The 17,493-nt window shown below is 39.3% G+C and overlaps 1 protein-coding gene across 3 annotated transcripts; it reads left to right on the top strand.

Moving 5' to 3' along the window:
• The first annotated feature begins 52 nt into the window (after positions 1-52).
• Positions 53-16,140, top strand: LOC117570711 (probable E3 ubiquitin-protein ligase IRF2BPL). Of its 3 annotated transcripts, none has more exons than XM_052004955.1 (4): positions 53-2,040; positions 11,267-11,356; positions 11,424-12,151; positions 13,188-16,140. In XM_052004955.1, the coding sequence occupies exons 1-4, from the start codon at positions 1,047-1,049 to the stop codon at positions 13,326-13,328; spliced, it is 1,953 nt and encodes a 650-aa protein (XP_051860915.1). In that variant the 5' UTR covers positions 53-1,046; the 3' UTR covers positions 13,329-16,140. The 3 variants fall into 3 exon arrangements, with proteins under 3 accessions (XP_051860915.1, XP_051860913.1, XP_051860918.1); XM_052004953.1 differs by having other exon boundaries at positions 11,243-11,356; XM_052004958.1 differs by lacking the exon at positions 53-2,040 and adding an exon at positions 9,655-9,726.
• Positions 16,141-17,493: the final 1,353 nt, after the last annotated feature.

The following is a 17,493-nucleotide window of genomic DNA, read 5'->3' as shown; positions in this document are numbered from 1 at the left end:
TTTGTTTTTCGTTTTGTGTCGCTGCTTTTGCTTTGCGCACCGCTCATTTTCATCATTCTGTAGCCGAACGTTGCCGCGTCAAGTTACGCTTACGCTAAACACACAGCATACAGCACAACACAGCACTGCACACAGCATTCTTCGGTTTTGTTGTGTGTATTTGTGTGTTTGTGTGTAGTCCACACATTTTTAGCGTCGCTCGTCGTGTACGTGTTTCTCGCTCTTTCCCGCTCTTCGTGTGTGCGCGCGAGAGTGCATTTGTATTTGTGTGTGCGCGACAAAGACGTACGACGAAAAACGTAACGCCGCGTATGTACATAAGTGTGCACGCAATTGCAATTGTATTAGTGTTTGTGCGCAAATATAATAATACGAAAGAAAAAAAAAACAATATAAATTACAACTACATTTTTTTTTGTTGGGCAGTAAAAACAAGCATAATTTTCGTAAAGCAAAAAAACAAATACAAAAATTTGTAAGCCTGGCCATGTGTGTGTGCGTGTGCCGCAATAGCAGCAGCAGCAGCAGCGAAAATCAATAACAAAGCGCAAAAGGCAACACAAAAAAAAATGTACAACAAGCCGCCGCAGCAGCAGCAGCCAAAGAGCAATGATAAAAGCAACCACAACAACAACAAGCAGCTGCCGGTACCAACAACAACAACATCAGCAATTGACGGCGCCATTATTAAACAATTGTATCGATACTTGTTATCGGCGCTAATTAAACAAGCAGCGATAAATATCGCTTAACTCCGTCGTGCGTGAGTGCGTGTGTATTTTACATTTTTTTGCCGTGTGTGTGTGTATTTTGTGTGTACGTACGTACGTACGTGTGTGCAGTAGTATTTTCTGCAAGCATCCGCAGCAGCAGAGCGAAGCGCAGTCGACGCCAAAAAGTGGGTCGACTTGCGCGCGTAAATTTGGGTCGCCGCAGCAGCGCACCTCGCAGCTTGAACTCTGTTAAACTGTTTCAACTGTTAACAGAGCGTGTGTAGAGTGCATTCCAGTCGACTGTTAAACTGTTAAATTGTTCAACATTTGAAAATGTCGCTGCAAACGAAACGACAGCACTGTTATCTATGCGATCTGCCTCGCATGCCATGGGCGATGATCAATGACTTTTCGGAGGCAGTGTGTCGCGGTTGCGTCAATTACGAGGGCGCCGATCACATCGAGGATATTTTGTATGCCACACGGCAGATGAAACGCCTGCATCCATCCGTATGCAGCAAACGAGCCCATGAGAATGGTGAAGTTGTCGTCCTCCAGCAGCAGCAGCCGCCACAGCAACAGCAACAAACGTCTTTGCAACAATTGGCGGCGCCACAGCATCGCGGTGCACCAAGCACAAGCGGCGGTGCACCTTCCTCAGCGAGCGGGGGTGGAGGGGGTGTTGCACCCCTTTCGTTGGCCCATCATCAACATGTTGCCGCTGTGGCAGCCGCTTATCAAATGCCACGCATCGGCCCCCCGCCACCGCCGCCTCAACAGCAGCAGCAACAACAACAGCAGCAGCCACAGCAATTGGATTTCCCCGTTAAACTTGAGGCAGCACCCGATGTGCGTCCCGTTCGCATTTCCCACATGCAACCCCATCACATGCCACCGACGGGCGGCCAACGAAGCGTCACACAACAGCCGCCGGGCAGCGGGGGTGGAGGGGGAGGTGGCTCCACTTTGTTGCCAGCTCTGTCGGTGAACTTGAAGCGTCCGCCCAGCGATGATGTCGATGTCGATCCCCAACAGCAACAACAACAATCACAACACGGTCCCGCTGCTCATCTTGGCGTCGGCGTTGGCGTCAGCGTCGCCGAACTCACCGCTGGCAGCAGCAGCGGTGTTGGCGTCGGGGTCGGTCCCACGAGCGCCAAGCGGAGCGTCCTCGACGATCCAACCGGAGTCCGACCGCCGTTGACCCGAGGCGAATCGCTGCCGGCTCCCGTTAGCTATGTTCCCACAGAGCGGCAGCTCAACTTGCGCGACAAGCAGCAGCCCGTGAGAGCGCCCAGCTTCGATGCATCCACCTTCAAGGCGGGCGGTAAGTGTGGCAAACCCTTTTCTTTCTTTATTTTTGTTTGCAACTTAACGAAACTGCAAGAGTGAGGGATTAAAACCTAACGAAACTGAAGTGAAAAATCAGGGATTATAACTTAATGAAACTTCAAAAGTGAATGAGTATAAGTGAGGGAGCTGAAACTTAACGAAACTTAAGCGAAAATCATGAACTAGAACTTAACGAAACTGCAAAAATGAATAAGCGAAAATAAGAGATTAAAACTTAACCAAACTTTATCAGTAAATATGCATACAAGAGGGATTATAACTTAATGAAACTTAAGCGAAAATCGAGAGTGAATATGCGTAAATGAGGGAGCTGGAACTTAACGAAACTGCTAAAGTGAGGGACTATAACTTAACGAATGTTAAGAAAAAATTAGGGATTAGAACTTAACGAAATTGCAAAGTGAATAAGCCAAAATGAGGGATTCGAACTTAAATATCAGGAATAAGAACTTAATGAAACTGCAATTGTGAGTAAACCTAAGTGAGGGCTTAGAAAATCAGGTATTATAACATGATGCAACTTTAAAAGTGAATAAGCTCAAATAAGGAACTAGAACTTAGTGAAAGTTAAACGAAAATCAGGGATTAGAACTTAACAACTTACTGTTGCGAAAATGAGGAATTAGAACTTAACGAAACTCCAAAAGTGAATAAGATAAGCTAGTAAAATACAACAAGATTTCGAAAAGCTGTTATAACTAGTAGAAAATACTTTACAGAGACAAACAAAATCAACAATCAAAGAACTGGTTAAAAATACTTTATTGAGACAAAGATCCTTCAAGAAATGAGAAGTTATAGAAACATAGAGAGATAGATCATACAGTTAGCAAGAAGAAGGAAAAGGAAAATATATGTAAAATAAATAGTTCAGATAACTTAACGAAACTTCACAAAGAGAGTTACACAAAACTTGTGAACAATATTTAGATAATGGATAAACTAAAAAGTACCAAAAGCGAAAATTTCCAAAGTGTGACAATATTACTGAACTAGACAAAAAAAAGTAAGAAGACAGAAAGCAAAAACAAGTTTCAAGTAAAATATGAACTAAAGGAAAAAAACTATATTAGAGATTAGTCAATGAACTAGTTAAAAAAACAAAAAAAAAACAAGCTTCTTGAATATATATTAGGGGAAAGGAAATATTAAATGAAGAACTAGTTTCAATGCGAAAATCTTATGAAGTAAGAATTCCCTAGCCGACTCTATATACTGATGTACTCCCTATACTATATTATAGAGGGACTATATTACCTTTATATGAATGCTGTTCAATTAAAAAAGTCAATTTGACGAAAAAAAAATAGAGAGAGCCAGAGGGAATTGTGAAATATATTTTACTTTGACTTTAAGTTAGGCAAAAATGATCCAAGATATGTATGAACTAGTTCAATGAATCAATCTGAACATGTTATAAAAGCAAAGGAAGGTTGTTTTGATAAAATTTACAAAATCACAAATATTCTATCATAATTCGCTAATAAATACGAAACTCATGAAATAAAGATTAATTCAGTGCTAAGCAATTCAGTTCAGGGGACTGTGAACTAGTTCCAAGCGGCAAAGCTCAAGTTCCGCAAAGCTCACATACACAGCCAGTGTGTGTGTGTATGTGTGTGTGTGTATGTGTGTGTGTGTTGGGCAGATAAGCGAACACTGCAAACTGGCACAAATCCCAAGCAGAGTGAGTGAGCGTGATTGCAGCTTATCTATCAGCAGTGCAAGCGAGACAGAGAGAGAGAGGACGGCTAGGAGAGGGGATGGGGGAGAGGCACAGGAAGAGATGGCAGATAAGGAAGACATGAGTTGTGTACGCGCTCTTATCACTCTCCACAGAAGAAGAAGAAAAGACTCGACTATTTTGGGTGATAAGCGAACGCGAGCAAAGCGCAACACAGCGATTAGATAATACGACAGACGAACGAACGAACGAACGTTTTCTTATCAGCAGCAGCGACAGTGCCTAGTATTGCTTATCGGGCACACGCATTAACACAACACACACACAGAGTAGCAGCTGCAGTGCTTGCTCTCACGCTCCCTCTCTCTCTCTCTGTCTCTGTGTTTTGCTGCAGTTGATGCGTTTCCCTTGATGCAGCTTTTTCTATGGAAAGAGAACGCAAGCAGCGCTGCTTCCAGGCTCTCGACTCTAGGTCCCAGCAAATGTGTATCCGTTGTGCGTGTGTGTGTGTAGCACAAAACGTATGCGAGGGCAGCCATGCAAAAATTTCACCTGCAAGTGACAGCAAAGGGAACAAGAGTGAAAGAGGGAGGATGAGTATGGAACACTGACGTCGACGTCGCCGCGTCTTCTGCAGTTGCATTTGTTTTTCATAACACACACACCTACCATACACACAGCAGCTAGAAAAGTCAACGCATTTTGCAAGCCGCTGCAACCCTCGTTTCTTCTGTCGCCAACCCTTGCTATAAAAAGGCATTTTGCCTGTCATGCGCACAACTAAAAAGCTCGAAATACATAACAAGCCACACACACACACTCGGACATAAGCAAAGCACGTAACTCAACCCCTCTCCCCTTTGCAACGAAAGGACTGCAAATGTAATAAAAACAGACGTGCAAAAATCGACTTCGGCATTTGGAGTCTCCAATTTGGTTGATGCGCTCTCTCTGTCTCGCTTTGAAGCTATGCTGTAACTGTGGCTCTCCCATTCTCCACACAACAGGCTGTCGTTGTTATTGCTACTTTTGCCTGGGCTAAACGAGTTTTGACTGTGTTGTTTTGTTGTTTTTTGTATGTTTTTTCTTATTCTTGTTGCTTACGACGTTGCTGTTGCTGTTGTATTTTTTTGTGTGCGCGCGCAAAACGTCATTAAACTTGTTTTGGTTTTTATTTCTGCTTCTTCTTTGGCTGTTTTACGCTATGCGATAACAAGTTGCACACATACACACACACACACAAATATGCGCGCATACGCAGAAGAGCAAAAAGTGTAGATAAAATTTTAGTATACGGAACGAACTGCAGCTCACACAAAACTTGCACATTTCTAAGTGTGTGTGTATGTGTATGTATTTCAGTTGAATACTCACAAAAGTACAATAAAAAAAAAAAAAACGAATAGAAAACAACAGCAACATAAGCAAATAGTAATGAACATTTTTCGCGCATGCCGATGCCGTCATCTTGTTTGTGCTGTTGTGTTGTGCACTGTGGGGCCAACTTGATTTTCATTGATGATTCGACCGATGGCTGCAATTTACCTTTTTTAATTGCTGATAATGGCAATTAAATCATTCATTGATATAATGCGATAAAATCGACTTTATAGTATAGTATTGTGTTTCTCATTGCTGTTTCTTTTATCACGTTTGGCATTTGCAAATCAAGCTGGCATCACGGTGCTTGTTTGTTTGTATGTGTGTGTGTGTATGTGTGCTTTTACGTTTTACGCTGCTCTGCCTGCGGCGACCGCTTATTGCTTATTACGTGTATTTACGTTACGTTGCCCTCTATGCAAGTGTGTGTACATACATACATACATACATATGTGTGTATTTCATTACCAAAATCAAAAACCGCGCGACTGTTCATGTGTATACTAAAAATATAACAAACGCTTTTTTGGTATACATACACAACAACATACATACACACATACATACATACTTACTATGTGAGTACGGTGATACGCTAGCGTCGTTTACAAGTACATAATGCATGCGTATATAATATACATACATATGTATATATGCATGTAAGTTAGTATAGGACGTGTGCCGCCCCCTTGTGTAAAACGCCTGCTTGTCTCGTTATCTTCGACTTCATTGAGCGCACTTCGTCCATGCACGAAGACACGACACGAAGAGTTGTTGTTGTCGTTCTTGTTGTTGCTGCTGCAGTGCAGTTTTTCTAGATTTGCGTTTGCAAAGAATTTTCGCTCTCGCTCTCTCGCAGACATTGTCCTAGGCGATAATTAGGCACGCTCTCTCGTCAATCAGCAGCAGCAACAGCAGCAGCAACAGCAGCATGCAGTACCGTTAACACGTGAACAGCGGCATGCAGAAAGAGAGCGACGCCTCTCTACATGAGTGTGTGTGTACTTTGCTGATTAGATGCATCAGGCAAGCACAGTGTGACAAATACACGCAAGCAAGCAATATGAATATGAATGAAAGCGACAATGCTTCGTTTTCGGTGCACAAATCAGTGTTTTTTTTTTTGTCGTTTGTGGCCTGAATGATAAGCGGTTGGAGCAGCGACTATTAAATGCGTATCATGTGCTTGACACTATCTTATCACAATATTTTTGGTTCGTTATCAGAGTTATCAGTTGTGGGTTGATAAGCAGGTAACTGCTCGATAAGACAACTATACGACAAAGGACAGTGGGTTGTGAAACAGTTTTTTCTTCTTTTTTTTTGTTTTTGATGCGATAATGTTGAATTGAATGTTATCAGTAAGTGTGGTGTTCGCTTTCGATAATACCGATTATAATAAACATATATATATGTATATTATCAGTGATATATCGATTCCAATACATAAATAGGTAGGAAATAACCTAAAACCAGTTTGTATTTAGTTTCTTGTTGGGAAAAACCGGCCAATGAACTCATGAACTCTAGCCAACAGATGAGCTTTTTATTTTTAGATATTTCTTTTCTATTCCGCATAAATTTATATCCCTATATAATGAGTAAATTTCCAAAAAGGAATCTTTCGATGTTTTGTAGCTTTATTTCAATATGATTCTCATGCGCAGCTCCAAGAAACAAAAAAAAACTTTTTAACCACCCAAGTTGATAAGTTATGCGTGCGCAATACACTCAAGCTCTAAAACTGACTTTGCGATAAGTATTTTTCATCCATATATTCCAGGGCGATTGTTTGGTCGGTCGCCCCATTTAGAACGACGTCATGTGTTTTATATTCGCCGCATTCCCCCGACATTGGTCCATAAACAATGCAAGGCAGCGATATGGAGAGTATATACTATATGTGTGTGTAGTATTATTATTATTATTTTTCTTTTTCTTGATACAGTCAGTATACACATGATGTACGTATGTAGACTCCACTTTCGTTTGCTTTGGCAGCGTTTTATACACACAGCTGTTTTGTTTATCTTATCGTGAGGTGCCTCATTGAGTCTCTCGCTCCCTCTATCTTATCGCCATGGCCAACTATGACTGATAGTGCAAGGTATGTGTGTGTGTGTGTATATATGTGGTTGTACTTAGAATGCTACTATATATGGTTGCATTGGAGGCAGATCACACGCTTCGTCCGTTCGTTGTCTATATGGTTTGTTTATTTTTGATTATGCCATGTGAATTGGGATTTTTTTTGTTCTTTCTTTCATCTGCTCTCAGTACCATCTATTTTCGAAAGTGTTCCCCTTTTTTATGATTTATGGAGAGGTTTTATCAACGGAAATCAATTGAGAGATCCGAATTATGAGTGGGCCACTTGAAATAATCAGACGGCTATTAATTGCTGCACAGTCAAAAAAAAAAAAAAAAAAGAATCATAATATAATAATTTCCAATTACGCACAACAGTTTTAAACTTAGATATGCACACATGTGTGTGTGTAATGGATCTTTGTTTTCTTAGGGTGTGGTTCCGTTTTCATTCATTTGAAGAGAGCGAATTCCTGAGCTCAGGCAAAAATTAGACAGTCTTTTTGTAATAGAATTGACAAACCAAATGATTCACGCTTTTGCTTGTGCAAAAAACAATAAATAAAACAAAACGATTCCAAAAGCAGACGGAAAAATTCTAAAAAGAAATCAAACCAAAAATAGATTTCGCCCCACAACAACACACACAACAAGATTGCGTGTGCCTGCATTTCTCACATTGGGGAGAGAGAGATGTATTTATGATTCTTTTTTATATGAATGAAAATATATACACAAAAATGAACGAGTGCGAAAAATGTGTAAAATTGTTTATTTTCTGCTATTAATACTTTTGGGAAGAGTTGTATTAGTCAGTGCCGAAAATTGAGAATACGCAACAAATTGCAATGCAACCACTGTGCTCGCAACGTTGCTTGCATATTTTGTTGCTCTCTCGTTCTCGCTTGATGCTGCGACTGCTTCTTCTTCTTTTTCATCGTCTACAACTTTGTTTTCGCTTCTCTGTCTCTGTCTCTCCTCTGCTCTGTTGTCATTATTATTATGATATTTATTTATTTTGGTTGTGCCTTTTGTTATTATTTTTACACATTTGCGTGCAAAATATAAACAAATGCTATAAATATCCACGTTTTGTTACTGCGACGGAGGCCACACACACACTGCGATGCCTATGCGCGTTTTTTGACTTGCCAATTTAGAAGAAGCAGCATCAGTGGTTGGGGAAAGGGGTTGGAGTGGAGGGGGGATAGCTGTATGCTTGGCGGGCAGCAACAGTCACAGTCGCAGTCGCAATAAATAAACATAACAGCACTCTAGACGCAGCAGCAGCGGTCATTTCGTATGCAGCCCACTGTGCGCTGTTCGCTGACAGCGTCGTCGACATTTGAGCAATGTGCTCGACGCCGCCAGGCATACAAATGAAAGCCCAGCTCACAGTTTTTTTCTCTCTTTTTTTTTTATCTGTTTTTGTTTTTTCAATATCATCAGCGGTAAGAAGCAGCAACAGCAAGTAAATTGTGGCTACGCGTGCGCGTGCTTCGCATACATACAGTTTTTTTTTCTTTTTCTTTTTGGCAACCTTAACAGCAAAGTTAACAGCGCACGAAGCAGCGACGCAACAGTACATACATTTGCATGCATGTGTGTGTGTGTGTGTGTCGCAGTGCTTTGCGCATGTTCATGTACAGTACATAACGAAAAGCATGCATACATACATACATGCATAAGTATATTTGTATGTATGTATGTTAATTGGCGTGACCGCCGCTCGTCGTCGGCAAGTCACGCGGCGACCGTGCCGGCTGCGTGACGAATAAAACCAAAAGCAAATAGTCAAAACAAAACTTGGTATGCTTGGTGCGCATGTGTGTGTGAGTGCGTGTCTGGTATACATACACAAACCGACTTGCATGCTTACAGAAAATGAAAAGGAAGAAATAAAAAGTAAAAAAAAAAAAACCGGCCCTGCCAACTGCATTCTGCACGTTTTGCTGTTTGCTTCGTCTGCTTCTTCTTCTACTTTGACTACTTCTGCTTTTGTCGTCGTCGTCTCGTCTCACTCTTGCGCCCGCTCTGCATGCGTCGCTGCCTTGTGACGTATGCGCAGCAGCAACAAAAACTTGTTTCGTCTCGTCTCGTTTCGTGTCGTCGCCGCCGCCGCCGCCGCCTTTGCTTTTCGGGCACTTTGCCAACTGACGTTGTTTTTTGACGTCGCTTGTGCAAAAAACCAGCTGGTTGAGGATTCTATTGTCGGCGTCGTTGTTGTTGTTGCTCCTCTTGTCGTTGTTGTTGTTGCGGCGTCGGCACAGTGGGGCCAGCAACCTGCACTGTGTTGTGTTTTTGTCTGTGACGTCACATTCGTTGCTGTTGGTGAATGAAAATGTTGGCGTTGCTTGCCAACCACACAACACTAGTAGTATGTATGTGTGTGTGTGTGTGTGTGTGTGTGAAGCGTGTTCGTGCCAAGTTCTAAAATTACAGAAATTGCGCCAAGCAAAATGAAGACAAAAACAACGATTGCAATGAAAATGATTTCATTTATACTTAGTATGTATTTATTTATTTCTCTTTATTTTTTTTTCATTCCCAACGAAAAAATTGAAAGCAGGCCTCCCATTCAATTGGAATACTGTAAACATAAATACAACTACAAGCACACACACATGCATATGTATATACATATAAACTAAGTTCATTCTTCTTCTTGATTTTCACATACAGTGCTCTTTCGATATGGTTGAATAGCAACAACTTTTGTTTTCTGTGGTAAACAATTTCCAAAAATAGTTGTTCTCTCCTCTTCTCTATCTTTTTTTGTTTATTCTGCTTATTGTTTATGTATGAAACATCGCAATTGGCATTTGTTTTCATTTCATAAATTTCTCGATCTGTTCTCCTATTTTTGTTTTTGTTCAAGTCGAGAATTATGCTAATAATTAACCAATCAAATTTCCTGCTATTTAACTGGGAATATTTTCGCTGGGAATTTCTATGATATCTAGGGTTTTACCAGGGTTTTTTTTTTTTAAGATTAGCTATTAACACAATTTTATGTGCAATCATTTAATTCGATTAATTGATTTGTATTCTGTCTCATTTCATAAAATGAATCGATTTCTTTAAGCAACAATGCTAATGTATTTGAGATAAAAATTTAATATTCCATACTGACTTCATTAATAATACTTACATAATAATTATTTCTAATTCTGAATAACTGTGATTGTAGCCACCATTTCTTAATCGACTTATTTCCTGTGCTTAAGCGAGCTTAATACACTCGTAAACTTAACTCTTCCACTTAAGGTTTTGAGCTTTAGGTATTTATTATATCTTAATGGTAAAGCTCTTTTTGTTAGCCCATGAACAACTTTCATCAACTTGAAGGCTTTTAATATACATACATAGGTGCATAACATGAAGCATATTACAACAAGTTATTTCTTAAACTAAAGAAATGCTAAGGTACTTTTTTATTAAGTTTAAAGCACATTAAAGCTCTTTGCGCAATGTAAAAGAATATTACCACTAAAGGTATTCTTTGAACTTCATTATTAAGTAATTCATTTAAAGTACATTATTCACATTAAGCTCGTTAGTTACGTGGAAAGTTTTATGCGTATTGAAACTAAAATTATTCCATTAATTTAATTATTGTCGAACTTAATTTGATGTACTTTTTTAACGAGTTTCAATCACATTAAAGGTCTTGACCTATGTGAAAAGCTGTGCACATATTGGAACTTAAGTTATTTCCAAAACTTACATTGCAATTTAACTGAATCTGCAAATGTTTTTCATTGATCTTTAATCACATTAAAGCTCTTAAGTTTTGTAAAAAGCTTTAAGCATATTGCATCTAAGCAAAAGCATTCAATACTTAATAATTACTTAAATTTAAGTACCTATTTATGAAGCTTTAATGGCATTAAAGCTCTTAAGCTACGTGAAAAGCTTTACTTACATTTAAGCTCTTGTTACTTAGGATTAATCGTAGTATTAAAAGCTAGTTTTAATGGCATTTATTCATGGTTAATGCGCTCGGGAACTAAACTAAATACAGTGTCCACGTCTTTCTACCTTGCAGAGCACTTGTCGCCAGTCAGTCGACGCAATGGCTCCAGTCCCCCCTCGGGTCCATTGCCCCCGCGTAGCGTCCACTCGCCGAATAGTTCGGGTAAGTAACGAGTTGCGATATGTGATCAAATAAGAAATGTAATATATATATATTTATATCTCGATAGGATCGTCATCTGGTCGCCGATCGTCGGGATCGCGCCATGTTTCCAGCACAACCGTCACAAGCAGCGAGGTGGGAGGCTCGAATTCGGTGCAAGCGGCTGCTGTGGCCGCCGGAGGTGCAGGCGGCGGAGGCAGCGCAGCCGGAGGAGGCTCCTTGGGTGGTGGTGGAGGAGGAGGAGGCGGAGCAGGTGGAAGCAATTCGCTGAGCAGTTGCAGCAGCGCCAGCGGAGGCGCCTCAGTGGTTGGCGTTGGTCCGTCGTCGTTGCCACCGAATCCGAATGCGGTCAGTGGCGATGTGATCGGCGGAGGTGGCAACTCTGGCAACGCTGTCGGTGTACCCGGCGGCGGCGGCGTCGGCAGCAATGGCAGCGCAGTCAACATCGGTCCCGGCAGCAGCAGCAGCGGCGGCGTCGGCAGCGGCAGCGGCGCACCTCAAGGCTTGGGCAGCGGCGGCGGCAGCAACAGCGGCGCTAGCAGCGTTGGCAGTGCAGCCGGCATGAGCGGCGGCGGCGGCGCAGCTGGCAGTAGCAGCAGCGGCGGCGTCGGCAGCGGCAGCGGTTCGGCGCCCAACGCAGCAGCAGCGGCGGCCGCGGCAGCAGCGCAGAATGCGACACTAAAGTGCACGTTGTGCCAAGAGCGTTTGGAGGACACGCATTTCGTGCAATGTCCCTCGGTGAACATTCACAAGTTCTGCTTTCCCTGCAGTCGCGAGAGCATCAAGCGTCAAAACGTAAGTTCAGCTCTCTCTCGCTCTCTTTCGTTCATGGTAGAATTTCAACATATGTAGAAGGTAGTCTCGTTGGCAAAAGCTTTCGTCAGTGTGTATTCGTTAGTGTTGCAAACTCTTGGTGGTCATTTATAGCAGAAAAGGCCAAGAAAAATAGCCCAATATAGCTATATTTCTTAAAAAATAGGAATTTAAAATAGGAGTTAGTTTTTAATAACAAATTATTATATTTTTCTTCATCAATTGAACAGTATTTCTTTGCTTTAAATTTGACCAACCTCATCGAAACTTAAGTACTTTCCCATTATACCAATCTGTGTAAGGAACTTATTTGGAACGTCACACTCAAAATATAATTTTTCAGCTCTATGCAAGTTGGTCAAATCTTTTTAAATGCAGTGCTTAAATTAAGGATCTTCGTTGATGACGAAATATCCAAATGCAATAAAGGGTAAAAAGTATTTTAGTTTTTTAAATTTTCTATAGATAGCTTGCCGTCCCGGAAGGGTTAACAAAATCTCAAGTAGACATTAACACTAGCTTCTAAATATGTAAACAATTCATTGCATCGCCTAAGAGTTAATGCACAAATTCATTGTCTACTACGCTAAGCCTCTTTCACTCGCTTTTCGCTCAGTGTCATGGCCAGTGTTGCCAGGATTTCAAGGGCGGAAATAGCTAAATTGATAGAAAAAATATGCTAGAAATAGCTTAAAATATATATGTATATATATATAAAACTGATAAAAAAAATTGAAAGAGCTATCAGAACTATTTAAAAAGTGTCAAAATTTGCCAAATTTATTACAAAAATTCTATAATTCTAGCTAATAGCATTGCACAAAATTTTATAGCTTTTGCATTTTCAAAATAGCTAGATCTAGCAATAAAATAGCTAATATGGCTACACTGCTTTTGACTACTAGGATACCAGCTTTTGCCAACGAGACTACTTTGTATAATTGCATCATGCTCTTTGTTTTACTCACTCACACTAATACGTTTCTCTCTCTTTTTATTTTTCGGTGGTTGTTTTTAGGGACTGGGCAACGAAGTTTACTGCCCGAGTGGTGAACGATGCCCGCTGGCTAATTCGACCATACCGTGGGCATTTATGCAGGGCGAAATCACCACCATATTGGGCGAGGAGGTCAAGGTGAAGAAGGAGCGCGAGTCTTAATGTCCATTTTATTGTAAGAAGCTGCGCCGAGCTTTGGAGCACTTTTGAGAGCCAGCAGCAGCGACGCTGTAACTGATAATTCAACTGTGAGAGAGAGAGAGAGCAGCGATCGAAGCTTTTTCGCTCTCTCTGTGTGTCTCTGCTTTGCTTGCGCTGCACTCACACAGACGACGCTCTGTCTCGCTCTGACACGAGTTCGAAAATGGAGAGCGACAACTTTGACACTTTTTTTCTTTGTGACAGCCGCGACGCCGGCGTCGCAGTCAGCAGCAACAGCAGCAGCAGCAGAGGGCGCTCTTTGTCCATGACGACCAACAACAACAACAACAAAACATTTGTAGTCATAAGCAAACACAACAAATTTGTAACTTTTAAAGAAAGAGAAAATTGATGGATAATGAACGAAATGAAAGCAACAAAAGTTGTGTAGCATATTTATCAGCGTCGCAGCAAGAAAAACAAAATCTAATTATATTTTTGATTCGGTTTTTTGTTTTTTTTTTTTGTGTGGAACGATCATCTGCAAAAGTGCGCAGAAAACGTAACAGTAAAAACGTAACGTAACGTAATGTAACTTTAACGTAATACCAGAAGAAAAACACAGAAACTAGCGTGAAAGAGAAAATGTACACTTAACGTATACTTAATATATATATATTTAGATATATATATATAAATATGATTCTAACTATTTTTTTTTTACCAACTATATTTGTATAAGAGAATTTTTGTTGTTAACGCATGAGAATCATCTTCACGATTGATGATTTAAACAATTTATCAACTTAAGCTTATTTAGTTTGTACTAATGAATTAATTTATTTGTATTCAGTCTTTAAACATATACTATATATCTATATATATTTTATTCGATACACACACCAACACCCACACACACACATAACTACAAATGCATGTATGTAAAACAAGATATAATTTTTTTTTTTCGTAACTTTACTTAATTTAAAACCCAGTTTTTATGCTAAAGATCTGTACATATGCATACCACATAATCGGATTAAAAATATATATCTACATATATATATATATATACATATACATATACAAAAATATATATGTGTATATTATAAATAAAATAGCAATTATATATTTGATGTTGATACAGCAGCAAAAGCAGATGATGAAGAAGAAGAAGGAGAAGAAGCAGCAACAGCTCGAAGATGACGTAAAATTAAAGTAACAGCAAAATGGAAAAAGATTTTGGCGTAATACGTAACAAACATTTTTAAAACGATTTTTAACTAAGCCGCCGCCACAAGCAGCAAAATGATGGGAAATGAACATTTTTTGGGGGACATTTTTGCAGCGTAGTTTTATATATTTTGTTGTCGGTAGTTTTTAAAACTAAATACGCAGAAAAAAAAACGGAAAACAAAAAGAAAATTGAAACATGCAACGTTGCACGCACATTGTGAAGAGCGGCAACAACGCAACAAGAACATTTTTTTGTATTTGTATCGATAACGTAACGATTACGATAAAAACACACGTCTTTTGTGCTTGTGCAGCGAATTTTGCCAGCAAATTTTGCAGAAAACTAAAAAAAAAACAATTGAACTAAATAAATGAGAAAAAAAACTGGACCAACACAGTATGAGAAAAACAAACACACACATTTGTAACATACCAAAAAAAAAAAAAAAAAAAAAACGAAAAAAAAATAAAAACCAGAATGAGAATGAGAATATTATACAGATCTATAGTTGCCACATAGCTGCACCACATAGAGAGCAAATACATCAATTTACATACAGGAGAAAATACACAGCCAGTTATCGATGAATTGTCTGCCGCACAATACTATCGATAGTGCGTGCGATAGTTTTGGTGGCGATAGGCGCAGATGGAACTGTACTTTTTGCAGTAGATTACAAGCAAAACGGTTTTTACTAGATTAACAACTACGAATTATAACATCAAATACAAGAATATCAAATCAAAACAAAAACAAAAAAAAGAATAAAAAAAAGTCAAGTCGATATACATTATGAATATATCAATATATAACATTTATATTGTTACTCTAAAGAAGTGTAAAGCAGACGCCACAGCTCTTCCTCTCTCTCTCTCTCCCACTCTCTTTCTCTCTCTCTCTGTTCCTCCTTTTTCTATGCTTATTTCTCACTTTCTTCCGCTTTACGTTCTTCGAAAACGAACAACAAACTTTTTGTGATAAAAGCAGCGATGCATTCGCGCTCTCTTTCTCCCACTCTCTCCATTGCTATACCTGTCTCGCTCTTGCTCGCAGAAGTTACTGCGATGCATTCGCGCTCTCTTTCTCGCTCTCTCAAAGAAGTTTCTGTCCAGGTGGCAACTCTGGCAGCGGGCAAAAACCACAAACAACAAAGAATTAACGCACATTTTTCAAAATTTCATTTTCATGGTGAAGAAGAAGAAGAGTTGGCAGGAAAACTTTGATGGGGGAAAATCGACTAAGATGAATTTTGAGATCTCATAGTGTCGAAATTTGTAATTGTAAAACTGCGCAATAGGCCAATAATACCAACGTTTAAGTAAGCTAAGTAAAGCAAAAAGATAAAACCAAAAAAAGCAAAAAAAAAAAACATTAACTAAAAAAGCAAAATCAAAGAAGAAACTAAACGAAATTGTCCTTTGTAAAAGTTTTGAGTGTATGCTTGTGTTTGAATGGGAGTGTGTGTGTGTGTGTGTGAGTGAGTGTGCGTGTCCAACGTAGTACTATTGGTACAGTTATCACAAAAGTTATCTAACACAAAGCAAAACAAAAAAAATAAATACAAGAAAAAAAGAAAATCGTAAAGAGCATTTTTTGTGTGCATTTTGTGTATGTTCAATGTCAACTAAATGTTTAAACTATAAATGCAAAACAGTCAAATACATTTTATGTATGCTAATCGAGTTATCGATAAATGCAATCGCAATCGTAATCACTGTCGAAGGCGTATATACCAAGTATATTAAAAAAAAAAAAACAAAAACAAAACAAAAAGTAAAAGCAAAAACAAACGTTTACATACTTCTTATGTAATATTATCACATGATAACAACTAAGGCAAATTTTTGGGGGATGATAACGATAATGATACCGATAAACGATAACGATAATGATAAACGATCATGATAATGATGATGGAACTGCCAACTGGCAACAACCCAATTAAAAATACTATAACAAAATGAAACTTAAATACAAAATTAAACTGCAGTTTCAATGCGGGAGGACTTTTATCAATTTAGTTACTTAATTATTGTTTTGGGATTCAATTAGTTTTTATTTGTCATCATTTGGATTTTTACAGAAACTATTCAAACAATTGTCGCTTTGAAAGCGCCATCTATCATACCACATTTGTACTATGTTTCTCCTTTAGTCGACAGGTGGCGTTTTCTGCAAAGCCGAAAAAGTCCTTATGCAGCTTAAGGCATACTTATTGGTATAAAATACTGAAAAGTGGCAAACGTTTTTTTTATGGTATTTTGCAAGCTTCCATCTGCAGTCAGTTTGTGAACTTGCCGTTACAATGCTCGGTAAGCAAGCGCGTAAAAAGTGAGAGAAAATTAATTAAAAAGTGTGTAAATGGCTTAAAAATTACGCGAATGATGCGTAAAGTTGTTTTTTTTTTTTAAACCCGCGTCGTTCAGATTTGTATTTAAAACACGGTATTAAACAAGTTTTTGAAAATGAGGCGCAATTTGCAGAATTTTGTGCAAGCTGTGTGTAAGTGTTACCAGAGGAACACATTTCGGTGTGCTCTCGTATTTTTTTTTTAGATTTCTTTTGGCATGCAAACATAGCTTAGAAATATTTGCTTGTGGTCACACAGCGATAAATGAATCAGCTTTTAAGGAAAGCTCAAGTTTGAATTTGTGCAGAATGAATTTAGAATATTTAAAATTTGCCTGCAAACAGAAAGAACAAATATTATAATTATAATTTTCAACATTATGAAAAGCATAAATGTTTGCATTCAAATTGACAATGTTACATTGATAAAATCCCTTGCTCTCCATTTGAGAGAGCGAACCAAGCTGAATTTCCCGTCCGGTTGTGAATGCAATGTTTACATTTTCAAAGAGAGCGGCAAGTGGGAAACAGCGACAGTGAGAGAGCGCAAGTGTTAGCGTAACGGAATGTGTGCGGCTCTCAATTGTCGCTGACGCGGCG

This window comes from Drosophila albomicans, chromosome X, assembly GCF_009650485.2.
Source record: "Drosophila albomicans strain 15112-1751.03 chromosome X, ASM965048v2, whole genome shotgun sequence".
Classification (NCBI taxonomy): Eukaryota; Metazoa; Arthropoda; class Insecta; order Diptera; family Drosophilidae; genus Drosophila; species Drosophila albomicans.
Note: the sequence above shows the minus strand (reverse complement) of the source record. Positions and strands in the feature narration are given on the sequence as shown.